The sequence below is a fragment of the Phocoena phocoena genome, chromosome 2, assembly GCF_963924675.1.
Source record: "Phocoena phocoena chromosome 2, mPhoPho1.1, whole genome shotgun sequence".
NCBI classification, from domain to species: Eukaryota; Metazoa; Chordata; class Mammalia; order Artiodactyla; family Phocoenidae; genus Phocoena; species Phocoena phocoena.
The window spans coordinates 106945464-106961734 of NC_089220.1; the positions used below are offsets into that span (position 1 = coordinate 106945464).

Below are 16271 nucleotides of genomic sequence, written 5' to 3' on the forward strand. Positions count from 1 at the left end.
GGATTCTTCAGCATCCCTTTCATGCCTTTGGAAAGGAGTGGGAAGACTGAACTAGTCAAATTGTTTCTAAGTATTCGGAATGCGTGACTTAACTAGATTGTCCCTAAAAGTAGCCTCAATCTGAATAAATTATGTTCTTGTCCTTGGACCTTTGTTCACTGAGGAAAATCCAAATGGATTTGCAGCACGACTTCAAAGTGTCTCAAGATTTTAAGTCTAGCTGTGTGCAGAGTATGCATCCAAAAGAACTTCTGACTTTTAACAAAAGCGTGTTTGGTATTTAAGCAGTTCATGCCTAGGTGGGCAGACTATCTCAATGTGAGGTCACCTGGCCACGTAACACACTCTGCTTTCTTTCTGCACACAATATCAGAAGCTGAAAATTTTGCTGATTCTATTTAATGTGGTCCTTTGATTTTTTTTTTTTTCTCTTTACATGCTAGTTATGGATTTGTCTAACTGCCTTTGAAAATAACAAGCTACAGTTCAACTAATTTGTTTGGCAAGTTTTGGGCATGCCATCTGATGGATACTAACTCTTCTGAACCTAAAATAGGGGCAGCAGATAACTTGCCACCCTGCCTTCTTGGTCTTGTAGCTGCCACGCGCCGTGGGTACCCAGACATTCAGTGGTGCTGGTCTCCTCAAGATGTTCAACAGAGCCACAGATGCAGTCAGCAAAATGACCATCAAGATGAATGAATCAGACATTGTGAGTAGCCCTGTGCCTCTCAGCTTTCCGTACCCCCTCAGGCTTATGGGTCAGAAGCCTTGAGGAGTCCTGAAATTTCTGAGATTAGAGACTTTCTTTTTATGATAATTCAGTCCCTTTAAAAAGCAAACAAACAAAAAAACTGCTAAGGAAAGACTGCTCTATACCTGTATGAGTAGCCTCCTTTAAAGCTCTGGGCCTGTGTGTTTCAGTGGTTTGAGGAGAAGCTCCAGGAGGTAGAGTGTGAGGAACAGCGCTTACGGAAACTGCATGCCGTTGTAGAAACTCTAGTCAACCACAGGAAAGGTAACAAACCTCCGAAATGCACTTGGAAGTGGGGGAAACTGATGTCTCCAGTGAGCTGGAGATGGGAGGGTATGCTGTTCCCAAGCCTCTCAGCCATTCAAGTTGAAATTCTCAGCCCACCTGGTCCTTGATGTTCTTATCGAAAAGATATGCCCTGCATCTCCTGGCAAGAAACATGACTCTACCACTGAGGACATTGTACTCTTTACCTGGGAGAGGTACAAGGAAGCCATCCCAGTTACAGCTTGACCTGGGATGTAGGCTTCTGTTGGTGGCATTTGAGTTGGTGGCTTATATCCAAAATGATGTTACATGCCTTAGCTACATGGTCCAATGAGCAATATGTAAATGCGGGAAACCATATATGTCTCTTAACCCTTCTTCACCTTTCTTTGGTGAGATTTACTTAAGAGCTAGTGAAATTTACCAAGTTTGAATGCTTTCCTTTTCTGCCTTAAACATGCTGATAATCAGAACTCTAAACAGGCAGAAAACCATTAGAATGAGGGCAATGTAAGGGTTGGCAAAATATGACCCAGCCCATGGGCTGTATTTGGCCATGGGCCTATTGCTCTGGGTTGGGAATGGTTTTTACATTTTTAAAGAGATGGGGAGCGGGGGCGGGGAGAGTGAACCAAAGCTTAAAATACAACAAAGTTGTCCTGCTCTGGCGCATGCAAAACTATGCAGTGTGCATACACTCACTCTTGCAGAAGGCTGCTTACCACAAGCTCTAACGTAAAAATCAGAATCATGCCATTGGCCTGTTTTTATTAACTGGCCCCTGGTTCTCCAGGAATATTGGAGCTGCTTCTTCCAAGTAAGCCTAACCTAGGGAAACTAAGATCAGCAGTTACCTCTCCCTGCTCAAGTGACCGAGCTGCATTGCCCTCACTTTCTGAATACAGTTAGCTGTGGTGTAAGTGACTAGGTTACAGAGCCCACAGTTGCCAGACATGCGGGGGCCAGCATTGCTAAGGCATCCATTGCAGTGCCAGCCGACTTGTCCCTTTTCCTTGGGAGATCAGAGGCCTCTGCTATCTTCCTCCTTCCAGAGCTAGCGCTGAACACATCCCAGTTTGCAAAGAGTCTCGCCATGCTCGGGAGCTCTGAGGACAACACAGCATTGTCACGGGCACTCTCCCAGCTGGCTGAGGTGGAAGAAAAGATCGAGCAGCTCCACCAGGAACAGGCCAACAATGACTTCTTCCTCCTTGCTGAGCTCCTGAGTGACTATATTCGCCTCCTGGCCATAGTCCGTGTAAGCGTCTCATTCCTTTCCTCTTTCTCCTCCACTTGATTTAATTTGTCTTTTCCTTTGCTCTTCCCGTTCCCAAGATGGTTTCATCCATTATAGCTCGAAATAATTTTTTCTACTCTCAAAAGAGAAGGTGTCTCGTAAACCAAAAAGTCCATTAAACTTTTAGTTATCACTGAGTCACATTGAGGCCCACAGCCAGTTTTTTAAATGAATTTGGAGAAAAGACCACTCTTGAATTTCCAAGTAGGGCCCTCCTTATTGTTGAAGCTGGACAGTATCCTCTGTGCTCCTTTTTTCAAGCAAGGTTTATTACAGACCTGCGGTCTTGTCCCCCTGGAGCAGTGACTTCCTCAGTCCTTTGGTCTTTGCCTCCTTAACAGTAAGTGGCGGCTTTGCCCTGGTAAGAGCTCTTGCTGGCTTCCACTTGTCCCTCCAATGTGGGCAGTCAGGTAACTAAACAGAACTGGCTTGGCACTGGCTGCATGGAGGAGTGTGGCCAGGGGGCCAAGAGAGCTTGTCACCAGAGCCCTCTGTGAGCTTTGCTGACCACACCGGTAGTAACACTGCAGCCTGCCCCTCAGGTCGAGCACCTCACCTTCTCTTCTGGTGACCAGGGCACTCTGGTTTCCCCTGACCTTTCAGAGTGGCCAAGGAAGCTTCACCGGGCAGTGATATTAGCTCTCACATGGCCTCCCTGAGACAGAGGAAAGAGCCAAGAGGGAGCCTGGCGCCTGCCCTAAAAGGGCCTGAGTCTGCCCGACGCAGGTTGGGACCAGAATGTATGAGCCTCTGAGTTGGAGCAGAGCCACCTCCACTCCCCGTCCCCAACCTCGCCCTCGCCAGAGAGCTCCTGTATTGTCAAGAGCCAAGCTGCACCCAGGACTCTCATTTCCTCCGTGGTAGAGGTGCTTAATATAGCCTGTGAGGTTGCTCAGTGTCCTCTCCCCTTGCTGTTTGCTTTGCTGCTAACTCCAGAGTGATAAGAGGCTGAAAAAATAACCTGCTTGGGAGTTTTTGGAACTGGTCAGACTACTTAGACTGGAGAGCCGTCCCAGGGAAGGGTTCTCTCTGGGGAAGCTTTCAGAGAGCAGTATTGTTTGGGGTCTCTGGAGAGCTCAGCACTTGGATATGACCTTCAAGCCAGGTGAGCCAGTATGGACAGGGGTGAGGGAGGCCTAGCTGGGGCAGCTCGCCTTAGAGCACAGAACTGCAAGCTGGTCTTTTTTCAGAGACCCCTCACCTGCCCTCCTCGTAATCATGAGCTAGCTATGGGGTTGGAGAGATGAACAGATGTTTCTTTTCTGCTGAACCTGCAGCTGTACCACAGTTAGCCCAGGGAGTTAGGTTGGATTTGAGGTCACCCTTTACCTAATCCTTTGACATTCAGCTGTTTAGAAATTGAGGTGAGCAGCAGTGACAATGCGGGGGAAGGTAACTTTGGAGTCATTTCACTCCCTAAGGCTCAAGTCTCGGCAAAGGCCTGCACTAAGGAGGCCTAGAAAACATCCAGGGAGCTCTTGTAGGGAAGGGGAGCAAAAGGAGCAGGGCTGGGAGGCTGCCCCAGACGCAGGTCTTTCATCCAGGCCTCTTGAAGCCTACAAAGCCAGTGGTGGTGCAGGATGGTTTTGTTAGGCCAAACAGCTATCCTCTGGAAACACTGATTGTGGTCAAGGAGCTAGAAACATGGAAAACCAGCAGGTGGACTTTGGAGAGCTTCTTGGGGGCCTTGATAGCCTAGAACAGTTGAATGTATGGATGAGATGAAAGCAGTGTGTCCCTGTGGTAGGTTTAAGTGTTTATTTAAAGATCTGTTAAGCTCACCCTGTATATTGTTCGGGTATCAGTTTAAAGTTTGCTTCCTTAGGTTGGCCTTCCCTGATGTGTCACCCAGGCTAAGCTAGATCCCCAGTTTTATTACAGTACTGTGCTTGTTTTCTCTGTACTCTGCATACCTATAATTACTTATTGGCAATTAGTAATACAGTGTCAGCCTTTCCTGTTAGATTACAAGCTCCATGAAAGCAGGCCCATGTGTTTCATTCCCCATTGTATTCTTAGCTCCTGGCACATGGCAGATACTCAGGGAAAGTGTGTAGACTCATGAACTGACTGATCTGAGAGAGGCAGTTCCAAAGCCATAGGACTGGGCACCAGCATCAGGCCACCTACTGTGCTCCCAGCCCTTCAGCCTTGGGAGTAGCATGAAGCAGCATGGCGCTGGCCCACTGGATCCTTGGAGAGGAGTCTTACCCAAGCTTGTGCTTTTGGATGTTAAACTTCCAGCTGGGCACTAACACGTGGCTGCAGAACCTGCCCTTGCTCGGTCCTTCCCTAGCACAGCTGCTGGGAGAGCCCCCCAAGGCAGAGCCAGCAGAGCTCCTGAAGGGCTGGTTGTGCTCTTCCCCAACCTCCACCTTCACAGGCCGCCTTTGACCAGCGCATGAAGATGTGGCAGCGCTGGCAGGATGCTCAAGCCACACTGCAGAAGAAGCGGGAGGCTGAGGCTCGGCTGCTGTGGGCCAACAAGCCTGACAAGCTGCAACAGGCCAAGGATGAGATCATAGAGGTGAGGCCCCCGAGGCAGCCCAGCAGGGGTGTTCTGCTGGCTCCTGAATGAGCCTGGGTCCCATCCCACCCAGATGCTTAGAACCCCACAGCAGGCAAGAGAACTGATTGAGTCTAAAGGACAGCTGCTGGGGAAGCCTCTGAGAATGATCCAGGCTTGCCATGAGACCTGGCCCTCCTTCTCCTTTCCTGTTCCACTCAAACTTGCCAAATTAGAATCTCTGCAGGAGCAGTCCTGGCTGGGTCTTTGAAAAGCTCCAAGATGATTCAGATATGCCCCCCACCCTGGTGAGAACTAAATTCATTTCTGTGGGGCTCCCAGCTTTGCTGGCGAATACCTAAACCAGAGCCTCTGGGGTACCAGAGCTTTCTTAGGAACCAGACTTGGCCTGAGGCACACGGCATCTCTTTCCCAGCCAGCCTGAAAGATGGCCTTCTACTGGACTCTGGCTTACGTGCTGAATCTCCATATCTAATCTTACCCAGAGGGACAGACAAATGCCAATTGAGGTCTCAGATACAGAATTTCTATTCAAAGGTAAAGACTTAATACCATAATATATTAAGTGATCCTTTCTTTCCTTTTCTTCCCAGTGGGAGTCTCGGGTGACTCAGTATGAAAGGGACTTTGAAAGGATTTCAACTGTGGTCCGAAAAGAAGTGATACGGTTTGAGGTGAGATAGAAGATCCTGCTTCTCACAAGTGTGCAGTGCCTGGTTTAGTAACATTGTTGGTTTTGTCCAAGTCTCTATTGAGTAGGGAGACAGATGGCGGTGCCAGTGACTTGGCAGCTGTTGTGAACAGGCGTGGCCTTCTGTGTGTGTGTGTGTGTGTGTGTGTGTGTGTGTTCATGTTCGTGTGTTTGTTCCTGAGGCAAAGTGGCTGTCCTACACTTGTTGCTGGACCAGAGCACAAAACAAAGCTTGCAGCTGTCATAAACCCTCTACTCCCCTTCCCCACCCTGCCACCATTCAAGAAAACCTTGCAAGAGGCTATTTGGCTGGAAATTATAGCCAATCCAGCTGTTGTCTCTACTTTCTGAGGCTGTGCTCAGCCTTGGTCAGCAAAAAACATCAGCACCCTATCAAGAGGGGAAGGAGCAACTGTCTGGATGGTCAGTGTAGAATCCTGTCTCCTTTAGAAAGAGAAATCCAAGGACTTCAAAAACCACGTGATCAAGTACCTTGAGACACTCCTGTATTCACAGCAGCAGGTATGTAACTTATGCATGGCTTTCATCCTCTCTTGCTTGCTCCGAAGGCCAGCTGCCTACTTATGGCTTTGGTGACAGGATGATCTGGCCCTGCTTCAGAGGGGCTGGGCCCTGCTTAATCAATACTTGAAAGTAGGTCCTGGTTCTCTAATGTGGCGCATCCAGTAGGGTCTCTTCCTAAGCAGGATTGCCCTAATCCTATAATGAGTTAGTTTTTAAGAACAAACCCCAGCTCTCCTCTCCCTATAACCCCGTGATACCACCTAACCCTCTTGAGGCTGAGGCCCCAATCAGTATGTGAAACAGTGGCTGCCTGTGAGGAGCTGACTGAGCTGAGCCAAGCTGTGGCCCCCATGGGGGTACTTCCTCCAGGTTAGAACCAGGACTGTCTTCAGATATTGCCCTTGCACTTGATGCTTCCCTCAGTCTAGAGAGGTAAGGGCAGTGTGGCTGGCTGGCCAATCTGTCCCAAGGTCCACTGTCAGCAAAGCCATTTCCTCAGCTTGGCCTTAGCCCAGGCCTCCCTGTGGGTGGCTGAGGCACTTGGGAGAGTGCCCTGGCACTGTGCCTGTTCCCCTTCCAGGCTCAGGCTCTGCCACTAAATGGGGACACTTGCTTACTGACCCCACTTCTTTGCAGCTGGCAAAGTACTGGGAAGCCTTCCTTCCTGAGGCAAAGGCCATCTCCTAATGGACCAAGGACACCAGAGTCCACCTGCCTGACGCTGCCTTTTTATACACTGTCCCCCTCCACCTCTGCTGGACCCCAGTGATGCATCCTGCCTAGCCTGGACTTCACCCCTTCCTCCCTGCCCCCATGGCCAAGCTGTCCCCAGTCACTCTAACCAGTCCTTCATTTAGCTTCCATATATATTTTCTTACCTGAGAGAATAGTTTCTTGCTTTAAGCAAAAAACCTATACTAGATGGTGGAATTATGGGATAGGGGTGGAGTATTGATATAAATATATAAATACAAATGTATATTTTTCAGGATGTGGTTAGGAACTGGGAATAACATTTTCTGTTACTCCTGATGGTGCCATGAAAAGATTATGTAATAAAATACTTTAAAATCGGGTCACATGACTCAGAATGGTGGTGCTTTTTGCTTTAGGCTGGGGAGCAGTTGGGAAGCAGGTCTGGAATACTCCTAACCAAGAAATGCCCAGGTATAGCCAGGTATAGTTACTTCCTCTCCACAGGAGTTCACAAGCTTCTGCCCCTGCTTCCCTATGGATCTGGAATTTCCTTTTCTCTGTCTACCTCAGCTACCTGTTCTGAGGGTCTCTTAATCTATTTAACTCATACTCCTACTTCTTTAGGGAAGGAGTTTTAAACACATCTCTTATAATAAGAGGGACAAAACCAATTCTCCTGCAGAGGAGGCCAGCTTTCACTTTTATTCCTGCCCTGTTTCCCTCAGCTGCCCAGGGTTCTCTGAGAGTCTTGCTTTCTGATCGCAAAGCCTTGCGTTCTGAACATCTTTTTGCTGCCCATCAAAGCATGTCCTCAGTAGACTGGTCCATGTTAAAAATGTAAAGGACTGATAAGGACTTAGCACTTTATCCCACTGACAACAGAACCAGGCACTCTGGCTCTAGATAAAGTCATCCCAGAATTCCTAAACCTTCTGAGTTCCAAGAAGCTTCACTATCTGTGCCCAGGAGGGAGCATGCTGGCAAGAGGCCCGAGTGTGGTGAGCACAAGCCGAGGGCGTTCAAAGGGGTCTCTGTGCTGGCCTGGCCAGGGAGGCCCAGTCTTGGATGCACCCGTGCTGGGCTTCCCCTCAGCTCTCCGCAGCTGCTAAGCTTGCTGGTCAGAGCAGACTGTGAAGCTGCTCTGTGGGACAAGCTGGCAGGCTGCATGCACGCAGGAACCTCCCACTCCCAGCCCTACCAGCTGCAGAGATGCCCGGCTCTGTCAGTTCTTGTGGGGGCAATGTCAACCTTTGGGGAGGGCAGCGTGAGGCAGGAACCGGCAGTAAACAGCAAGCAGCGCTGATCTCCAGTCCACCAGCCTGACGGGGAGTGCCAGTGCCGGCAAGTACTTTTTCAATATGTGGATTTTTTTTTTTTTTTTTTTTTTAGAAAAAGTCACTCAATCTCTCCCTCCCCGCTAATATCCTTTTTTTTTTTTTAACGTCTTTATTGGAGTGTAATTGCTTTACAATGGTGTGTTAGTTTCTGCTTTATAACAAAGTGAATCAGCTTCCCCTAATATCCTTATTGCCACCTTTGATTTTATCCTTCCAGTCTTATATGCTTGCTCTGCTTAGTTGTAATAATATACACATAAAATATTTTGTATCCTGCTTTTATCATTCAACACTGTATAAGTTATAAGCATTTTTTCTATTTTGTTATCTATCTTCACAGACTTTATTTGTAAGGCTGTGTAATTTTAAGGCTTCCATAGAGTGACTGTACCATAATTCTGACTTATCCCTTGCTGTTGGATTCCTGGTTTGTTTGGTAACTTTTAAAATTTTAATATGATTTTAAACTTACAGAAAAGTTACAGGAATATCACAAAGAACTCCCATATATCCTTTACCCACATTTACCAAGTGTTTACATTTTTATCCCATTTGCTTTATGACTTAATGATTTGCTTTATCTGTATTTATATGTTGTATTTTCTGAATCTTTTGAGAGTAAGTTGCAGGCATTGTACCCCTTTACCCCAAAACTTCAGTATGCCTTTCCTTAAGAATAAGGACATCCTCTCATAATTTATAACCATAACCACTTATCAAAAACAGGAAGTATAACACTGATAAAATACTGTTAATCTGGGCTTCCCTGGTGGCGCAGTGGTTGAGAGTCCGCCTGCCGATGCAGGGGACAGGGGTTCGTGCCCCGGTCCGGGAAGATCCCACATGCCGCAGAGCGGCCGGGCCCGTGAGCCATGGCCGCTGAGCCTGCGCGTCCGGAGCCTGTGCTCCGCAACGGGAGAGGCCACAACAGTGAGAGGCCCACATACCGGAAAATAATAATAATAATAATACTGTTAATCTAACACGTGCTCTCTATTTAAATTGTGTCAGCTGTCCCAGTAATGTCCTTCATAGTGATTCCTGGTGCAGGATCATGTGTTACGTTTAGTTGTGACACATGATTACATGTGTCTCTTTTAATCCAGACTTCTTGAGCCTTTCCTTGCCTTTTATTACCTTGGCATTTTTGAAGAATACAGTCAGGTATTTTGTAGAATGTTCCTCAACGTGGATTGGTCTCATGGTTCCACATGACTAGATTAGGTTTTTGTATGTTGGGCAAGAACACCACAGAAGTGACATGTCCTCAGTGCATCTTAAGGTGGCATGTGATGTTAGTTGGTCCCATTAATGCTGACATTAACTCTGATCTCTTGGTTAAGCTGATGTCTGCCAGGTTTCCCTTTTTAAATTTACTCTTTTCCCTTTTGTAATTAACAAGTTATTTGTGGGGAGATACTTTGATATCATGTAAATATTTTATTCCTCATCCAGTGTGATTTTCTCACTCCATAGTTTCTTCTACATTTATTGTTTGGCATTCTACTTCTAAAGAACAGCATTTTTCCTCCCTATTTATTAATCTACTTGTTTATAAGTACGGATCAATGGATTCCTATTTACTCTAAGTTGCAAGCCATTGCTTTAATTTGTTTTGATTCTCAAACTGTCCCAGATTTCTAGCCGGCTCTTGTGTCTTTTTAACATATCCCCTTCATTTTTTTTTTTTTTTAACACTTTCTTACTTTCTGGCTTAACAAGATGTTTCAGGCTTATCTTGTATCTTCCCTGCCCCAGCCCTGGAATCAGCCATTTCTCCAGGGAATCTTGATTCCTTTTAATGGAGAATGATATTTAGAAACCTAGAGCTGGGTGCTGAGTGTGCCCATTGCTACTGGAATGTCATTGCTTCTAGGCTCTTGGCAGACAGAACAAGGAAATAGCTACAGATAAAAATATATGGAAATATTGAGAGAGATGGAGATAGATGATATAAAGAATTAGATATTAAAAATCATGAATCCACACTGATATTTTCAGTCTAGCTCCATAAAGTTTATTCTTATCCTCTCCATATTTGTAACTCTTTTCTCCAGACTAAATTTTAAAACTTTCTCCTTGCTTTGTTTTGTTCCATCCAGTGATCATCTTGATGTAAGTCTGTTTTTATTATTTCCTTGGGATGGGCTCCCTTCTGGTTTCAGAACTTCCTGCTCGGCCTCCTGTCTCGAGGCTGATAGGGCCAGCTGTCTTTGGGGCCTGTGCATTTCTGTGCAGAGCTTGCGGACATGGAAATTAAGAAGGCCAATAGCAGGTTAAGTGTACTGGGCTGTATGGGGGGGATAGTGCCACGAAGATGGAGTCATTCCACCTGGGGACTCAGGAGAAAGAAACTGGAGAAGGGGATGTTTGAGCTGTCTTAAAGGTGAAGAGGTGTTTGCTTCTTCTGCTGGGACCATTCTGCCTCCCTGTGTCGTGTAGTGGGAGGTGGGCACATGTAGGGAAATGCAAGCGGCTCGATGTGGGCAGAGTTAAGTTAGTGGATGGCCCACGGAGAGTGACGAGCAAGAGCCGGATCACACAGTGCCTGTGACCTGTGGGGCACTTTGAACATTATCCTGCAAATGTGGGGAGCTCCTGGAGGGACCTAAGCAGGAAATAACATGGTCACATTTGTGATGGAGACATATCAGAAGGTATGAGACTGGAGGCAAGGAGAGCCTGCCAGAGTGCCGAGGAGGGTCGTAGTAATGGTGCTGGAGCTCAGAGAGAGGTGGAGGACCTGGCGAAGAGCCACTGTGGTCTGGCCACCGATCTGATGAGAGGCCCGAGGGAGAGCATGGTGGCTGGCATGAGCCGCCAGCTTCTGGCTTGGATTTCAGGGTAGACGGTGAAGCCTTTCATGACATAGGTAATACAGGAGGCCGAATGGGTTTGGAGCAGATGGGCAGGAAAGCAGAGGGCACAGCAAGTGCTGACCGTGTCAGAGACTCCTCTAAATGGGAAGGGAGGACTGTGCTGAGAGATGCGGGAGATCCAGAGTGAAAGCTGGCTTTGATTTATTTAAAGGTGGGTCAGACCTAGCATGTTAATAAAATTCAGAGGAGATAAAGGGAATAGCCATCAGCCCTGTCTGGGAGTAAATGCAAAAATACACAGAGCAGGGAGCCTCGCTGCTTTGTGTGGCTGGGGAAGAATTAAAATGTTCTCAGATAGGAATATCTAGTTTACCTGTTTTGAGTCAGGTGGTTTAGAGGAGAGGTATGGAGATGAGTCTTACTTCTCCTGCTTCCCCTTGGGTTATTTCCCCCATGAATCTCTGGGCCCTGGAGTCCTGAAGGTGAGGGTTTAGAGCTGGAGGGACCCCAGGGAGGATGAGTAGTCAGTGACAGAACAAATGCAAGAAGTAGAAATGATCGGAAGCGTCACACGTAGAGATATTTGTAACATTAAGCTCTTTCCAGCTGCTCTTCATTGTGAATGCACCTGTAGCTGAGAACGCTAAAGGAGACAAAGAGTGCCTGTGCCGCTCAGATTTTTAAAAGCATGAGAAGATAATGGAAGTGAAGATGGGGTCAGGGACTGGCTGAGGAGGGAACATGGTGATGGAAGGAGTGTCCTTTGCTGAACGTGCTTAGGGCCCACATGGGATTGAAGACCATGGATCCTGAGGGACAGCAGGCCCTAAGGTGGTGGGATTTTCCCCACCAGTTCAAGCAGCCTGGGGGTTGAGAGGAGGGGAGGGGAAGAGAATGGTGATCCCTCCCGCAGCAAGGAAGGACACACCTTCGCTTCAGCTGCCACATGACTGAACCAGACACCCGGTCTTCAGAGTCACTGGCTGAGATTCTCAGCTCCACACTGGGGAAGAGGCAGGCCTGAGCTCAGAGTCAGAAATGCACTAGAACAGCTTATCCCTGTCTTCTGGCCCCGGGGTTGGTGTGACATCTGCCAGTGTCTTATGATACCACTTGTGTGGTTTAATGTTGGCTCTGTCTGCCAAACAATAAAAATTCTGTAATATTTGATTTGGGCCTTAGAGTATCAATAGGAGCTCAACTGCTACAAGGGATAGGTTGAGAGGAGGCAGGTGACTGAAGCACAAAAAGCAAGTTAAGGCATAAAAAAAATTAGACAATAAACTCTCCAAAGTGGAACATCTTTATCACCCCATGGCCCCTGAAAAGATCTGGGCTTAAAATAGGTGCCAAATATCAGGAGGTAACTGTTGAGTGATCTCCAGCTGTAGGCTCTGCCACCTGGCCTTCACAGCCTTCTGTGAGAGGACCCCAGCTCGCCTTTTCCTGTTTATCTCCTAGTCCTTCACAGCGGTGCGCATACCTCATGGAAACGGATTCCACATATGCTCCTTCCTTCCTCACTCTGTGTGGCCTAAGAAGCCTTTATTAATATTGGGCTTTGTTCCTGAAGCACCCTATCTCAGCCCCCATCCCTCCCTTCAATCTCAGAATTACACCTGTCTGAAACAGCCAGCCTTCAGTATTGTGGATAAGAGTGTGAATAAATAGAGATGAGGGCATTGGTTAATGTGTCAGAACATTCACTGGGGTAGAAACCAAGTCCATGAAGAAGACTGTGCAAAGAGGCCCATCATAGCATTGTTGACAGTTGTAAAATTTGAAATCAATCTAAATGTACAGCAGGAAGGGATTAAATGAATTATGGTACGTAATTAGATATTATACAGCCATTGAAGATGATATTAGCTATATTTATTGACAAGAAAAACTCATTTTTGAATGAAAGTAGGTTATAGAATTACATGTATGATATGGTCTGCATTTATATAAAATTATATATATATGGGAAGGATGTTGATCGAATTGTTAACTATGGTTGCCTCTAGGGATGGAATTTTGCATTATTTAAAATTTTTATACTATTTGATATTGCTTGGAATTTCTGTGTATTACTTTTATAATCGTAAATATTAAATAAAGCTATTTTCATTATGGGAAAACAATCCACTGCATCCTTTGAGGCCTACTTTATATGTACATCTCTGGGAAGCTTTCTTTGATCTACTCTTCACCCACCCCCGACCCACACTGTGGAGTGGGAGCCCTGCCTCCTTTATAGATCTTGGCATGGCACTTTGTCATCCTCTTAAACCTCTGGTCTTTCTCGCTTGTGTTTGTTATGTTATCTCATTAGCCTCCATGGCTCTGAACTCCTTAAGGTCATGGATTGTGTTCCTACTCATCTAGGTGCCGTCCTCCACTTCCAAAGGCAGCCTCAGGGGGAAGTGACTGCCCTTCAGCTGTGGAGATTACTGTTTTACGAGCCTACGGGCCCAGATCTTGGGGTTTTTCACGAGATCCAGAAATCAGGCCTGATTTGGGGTTCAGTAGGCTTTGCTCTGGTTGGCAGGATCGGTGCTCAGTGTTCCAGGTAGGGCCTGCAAGCGGGGAGGTGATAGGCACTTGCTCCACTGCTTGCCCCAGAAAGGCCTCCCCGCTTTGCCTTTGCCTGTTGTGGAAATGCCCCTCTGGCTCTGATGACCAGACCTCTGGGGCAGAAATCCCCACAGCCCCACCACCGAGGCTGCTCAGAGGAAGCCAGCTGCTCAGCCTCTGGGTCCAGAAAAAACCCCAAAGAAAAACCCTGTCCAAACTGAGATAGGACCTTTCCCTAAAGGGATGTGACGATTGTTTCCAAATGACTGCCCCCTCCTAGCTTCAGAGCTCTCAGCTTCCTCTTCCATTATGAGTGACAGTGATGGTGACCACAGGGGCCCAGTAGCAGGTGTCCCCTTGGGAATATTAGCAGCCTCACCAGAAAAAGATGATGAGGCATGTGGCAGCCAGGAACACATGCAGGGCAGCGTCCAGACCGCCCCGATAGTCCCATCCCACCCTGGGGCCTAATAACCAAGAGCTGCCATGCGTTCAACACCCACCCTGTGCCAGCGGGCTCAGGGCTTTGAAACTCATCCAGCACCACGGCTCTGCCAGGTGGGCGTTGTTATCTACATTAAAAGACTGAAGCTTAGAGACCTTAAGCAGCTTGCCCAAGGTCGCACCACAGAGCTAAGACTTGAACTCAGTCTGCTTGACTCGGCTTGTCTGCACCCCCATATCCCATACGATCCAGTCGGGGATGGACAAGGAGGACCTAGACACTAACCCACTAAGTTGTTTTCTTAAAGACCTGAACAAATCCATGTAGCAGGCCTGTCAAGGAGAAGCTACCCACCTGACCTGGTGGGCATTTGAGCTTCTCTCACCCTGTGAGATACTCTCCCCAGATGTGCTCAGTGTGTGGCAGGGGCAGAAGCTGGAAGACAGAGAACAGCTTGGGTGAGTAGCTGGGGACCATTAATGGCAGAGAGTAAAAACTCAACTTGCTGCGAAACCCCAGACAGTATCCAGGGCTAGAGCGGGTGGAGGTGCATCTCCATTCCAGACCTGGAAGCCTCTCAGCTTCCCTGTTGTCCTTAGTTCTTAGTCCCACGGCTTCCTCCATGCTTAAGTCCTGTGACTTGAGGGTACCTGAGCATGTCTTTATTCCTTGAGCCCTGGTGCGGGCGCACCAGAAGGGCAATCGGTTGGTCCCCTGACATACCACCCTAAGGGATGTTAGGAGTTGTTGTAGCACCAGAAAAATCTCCCCAGGAAGCTGTTGCCTCGAAACCGGGTGGCTGGAGTGGTCTCTGCAGCTCCCCCTGCTCTGGCCTTGCATCATGTTGTCTGAAGCAGCTGAGCTGCCTCTGTCTTCTGGGCAAGAGGCGGGGGGTCTCCTAGGATTGACACTGCTGGCTGGAGCCTACCTGTCCCTTGGGAAGCCGGGCACCAGTCTAACGGGGGGTCAGACTTTGCTCTCAGGGCTCAGGCAGGACACGCTTGTCAGAGGTGCCTTCCTAACACAGCCCTTTCCACAGCCCACTTCTCCCTTCCTCACACCTCAGTTTCCTCATCTATAAAATGATGAATTTAGACTAGCTCAGTAATTTAAAATGTGGCAGCAGAACTAATTTTTTAGACATCTGTACCAAAGTCCAATATTCACAACATAAAAATTTTTATTTTGATTATTATTATTTCAAATTTATAAGATGTACTTATTAAGCAGTTAGCAAGTGCTCTGAGGCTGTTAGGATGAACAGGATGGTTGCTGATTTACACCAGCCTCTGCTTCTAATTCATTCTTTTACCTGTTTTTGGCTGCAATGAGAAAATCAGGAAAAGCCTGATCACAGAGTTAGTAGTTGGAGTAACTAATGTTTGTTTGTTTGTTTGTTTTTAAGCTAACCTTGCAACCTCAGGATACTGAAAAAGGAATAGAAGAATTTGCTTTTGTTGTTTCAGAGATGAATCATTAACAAAATATTGGACGGACCATATGTAATTGGCAAAACCCCACAGTTTTGGCCTGCAAAAACAGCGAATTTGTATAATTCAGTCGAATAAGAATAGCTAATGTTTATTTCCTGTGTGCCAGGCCCCATGCCAAACACTCTGGAAGCATGATGTCACTTAGTCTACACACAACTCCCCGTGGTACAGGTAAGGACGCTGAGGCATGGGCGTTGTCAAAGGTTGCCCTGGCGACCAGAACCTCCAACTCCAGTCCCCATCCCAGCAGTCCAGGCCCAGCCTTGCCCGGGGTTAATGGGGTTCCAGGTCAGTCCGCCTCCGCCCACCCGCGGGGAGGGGAAAGCATCCAATCTCTGTGCCCAGCGGCGCCCCCCTGCCCGCCCGAGGCCCAGGAGCTGTTTGTTTTCTTAACGGGGTTAACCAAACCTCCGGAACAGCGCCGGCTGCCCAGTAGAAGCCGAGCCGGTGAAAGGGGCTTTGTGTGAGGGCAGTGGAAGGCGAGGGCCGAGCCAGGGCGGAGACGCGGTCCAACCCACCTGGGCGCCCGCGACCAGGCGGCCCCAGGAGAGGGGGCGTGTCGGGGGTGGACACCTCTGCCCCCAGCCCTTCCTGCCCTCTGCTTGGCCCTTGATCCTCATCTCCAGGCTTCACGTCTGTACAGTGGGGCGAGAATGGCCCGCCTCCCTGGCAGGGCCGGTGTGGGCGTCAAGAGACAGGTGTTTACAGTGTGGCCCCCAACCAGGAGCATAAGCATCACCAGCGACCTTGTGGAAAACGCACTGGGTCAGACTCCACGCCAGGAGTGTGCATTCGGAAAACCCTGGTTAGGGCCGTGTGATCTGAGACTGGAACTTAGATCACTGTTCACATACTGAGAGG

At 47.9% G+C, this 16271-nt stretch overlaps 1 protein-coding gene across 2 annotated transcripts in view; it reads left to right on the top strand.

Moving 5' to 3' along the window:
- Nucleotides 1-7137, top strand: part of SNX1 (sorting nexin 1) — a 36144-nt gene extending 29007 nt beyond the window's left edge. Inside the window, exons 9-15 of one of the 2 annotated variants that reach the window (XM_065872700.1) lie at nt 599-712; nt 925-1018; nt 2074-2279; nt 4702-4845; nt 5439-5519; nt 5987-6058; nt 6698-7137. In XM_065872700.1, coding sequence (XP_065728772.1) covers nt 599-712; nt 925-1018; nt 2074-2279; nt 4702-4845; nt 5439-5519; nt 5987-6058; nt 6698-6748 — 762 coding nt within the window. In that variant the 3' untranslated portion in view covers nt 6749-7137. The remainder of the gene's footprint in view (nt 1-598; nt 713-924; nt 1019-2073; nt 2280-4701; nt 4846-5438; nt 5520-5986; nt 6059-6697) is intronic. The other variant, XM_065872701.1, reaches the window with a different exon arrangement.
- The last annotated feature ends 9134 nt before the right edge of the window (nt 7138-16271 follow it).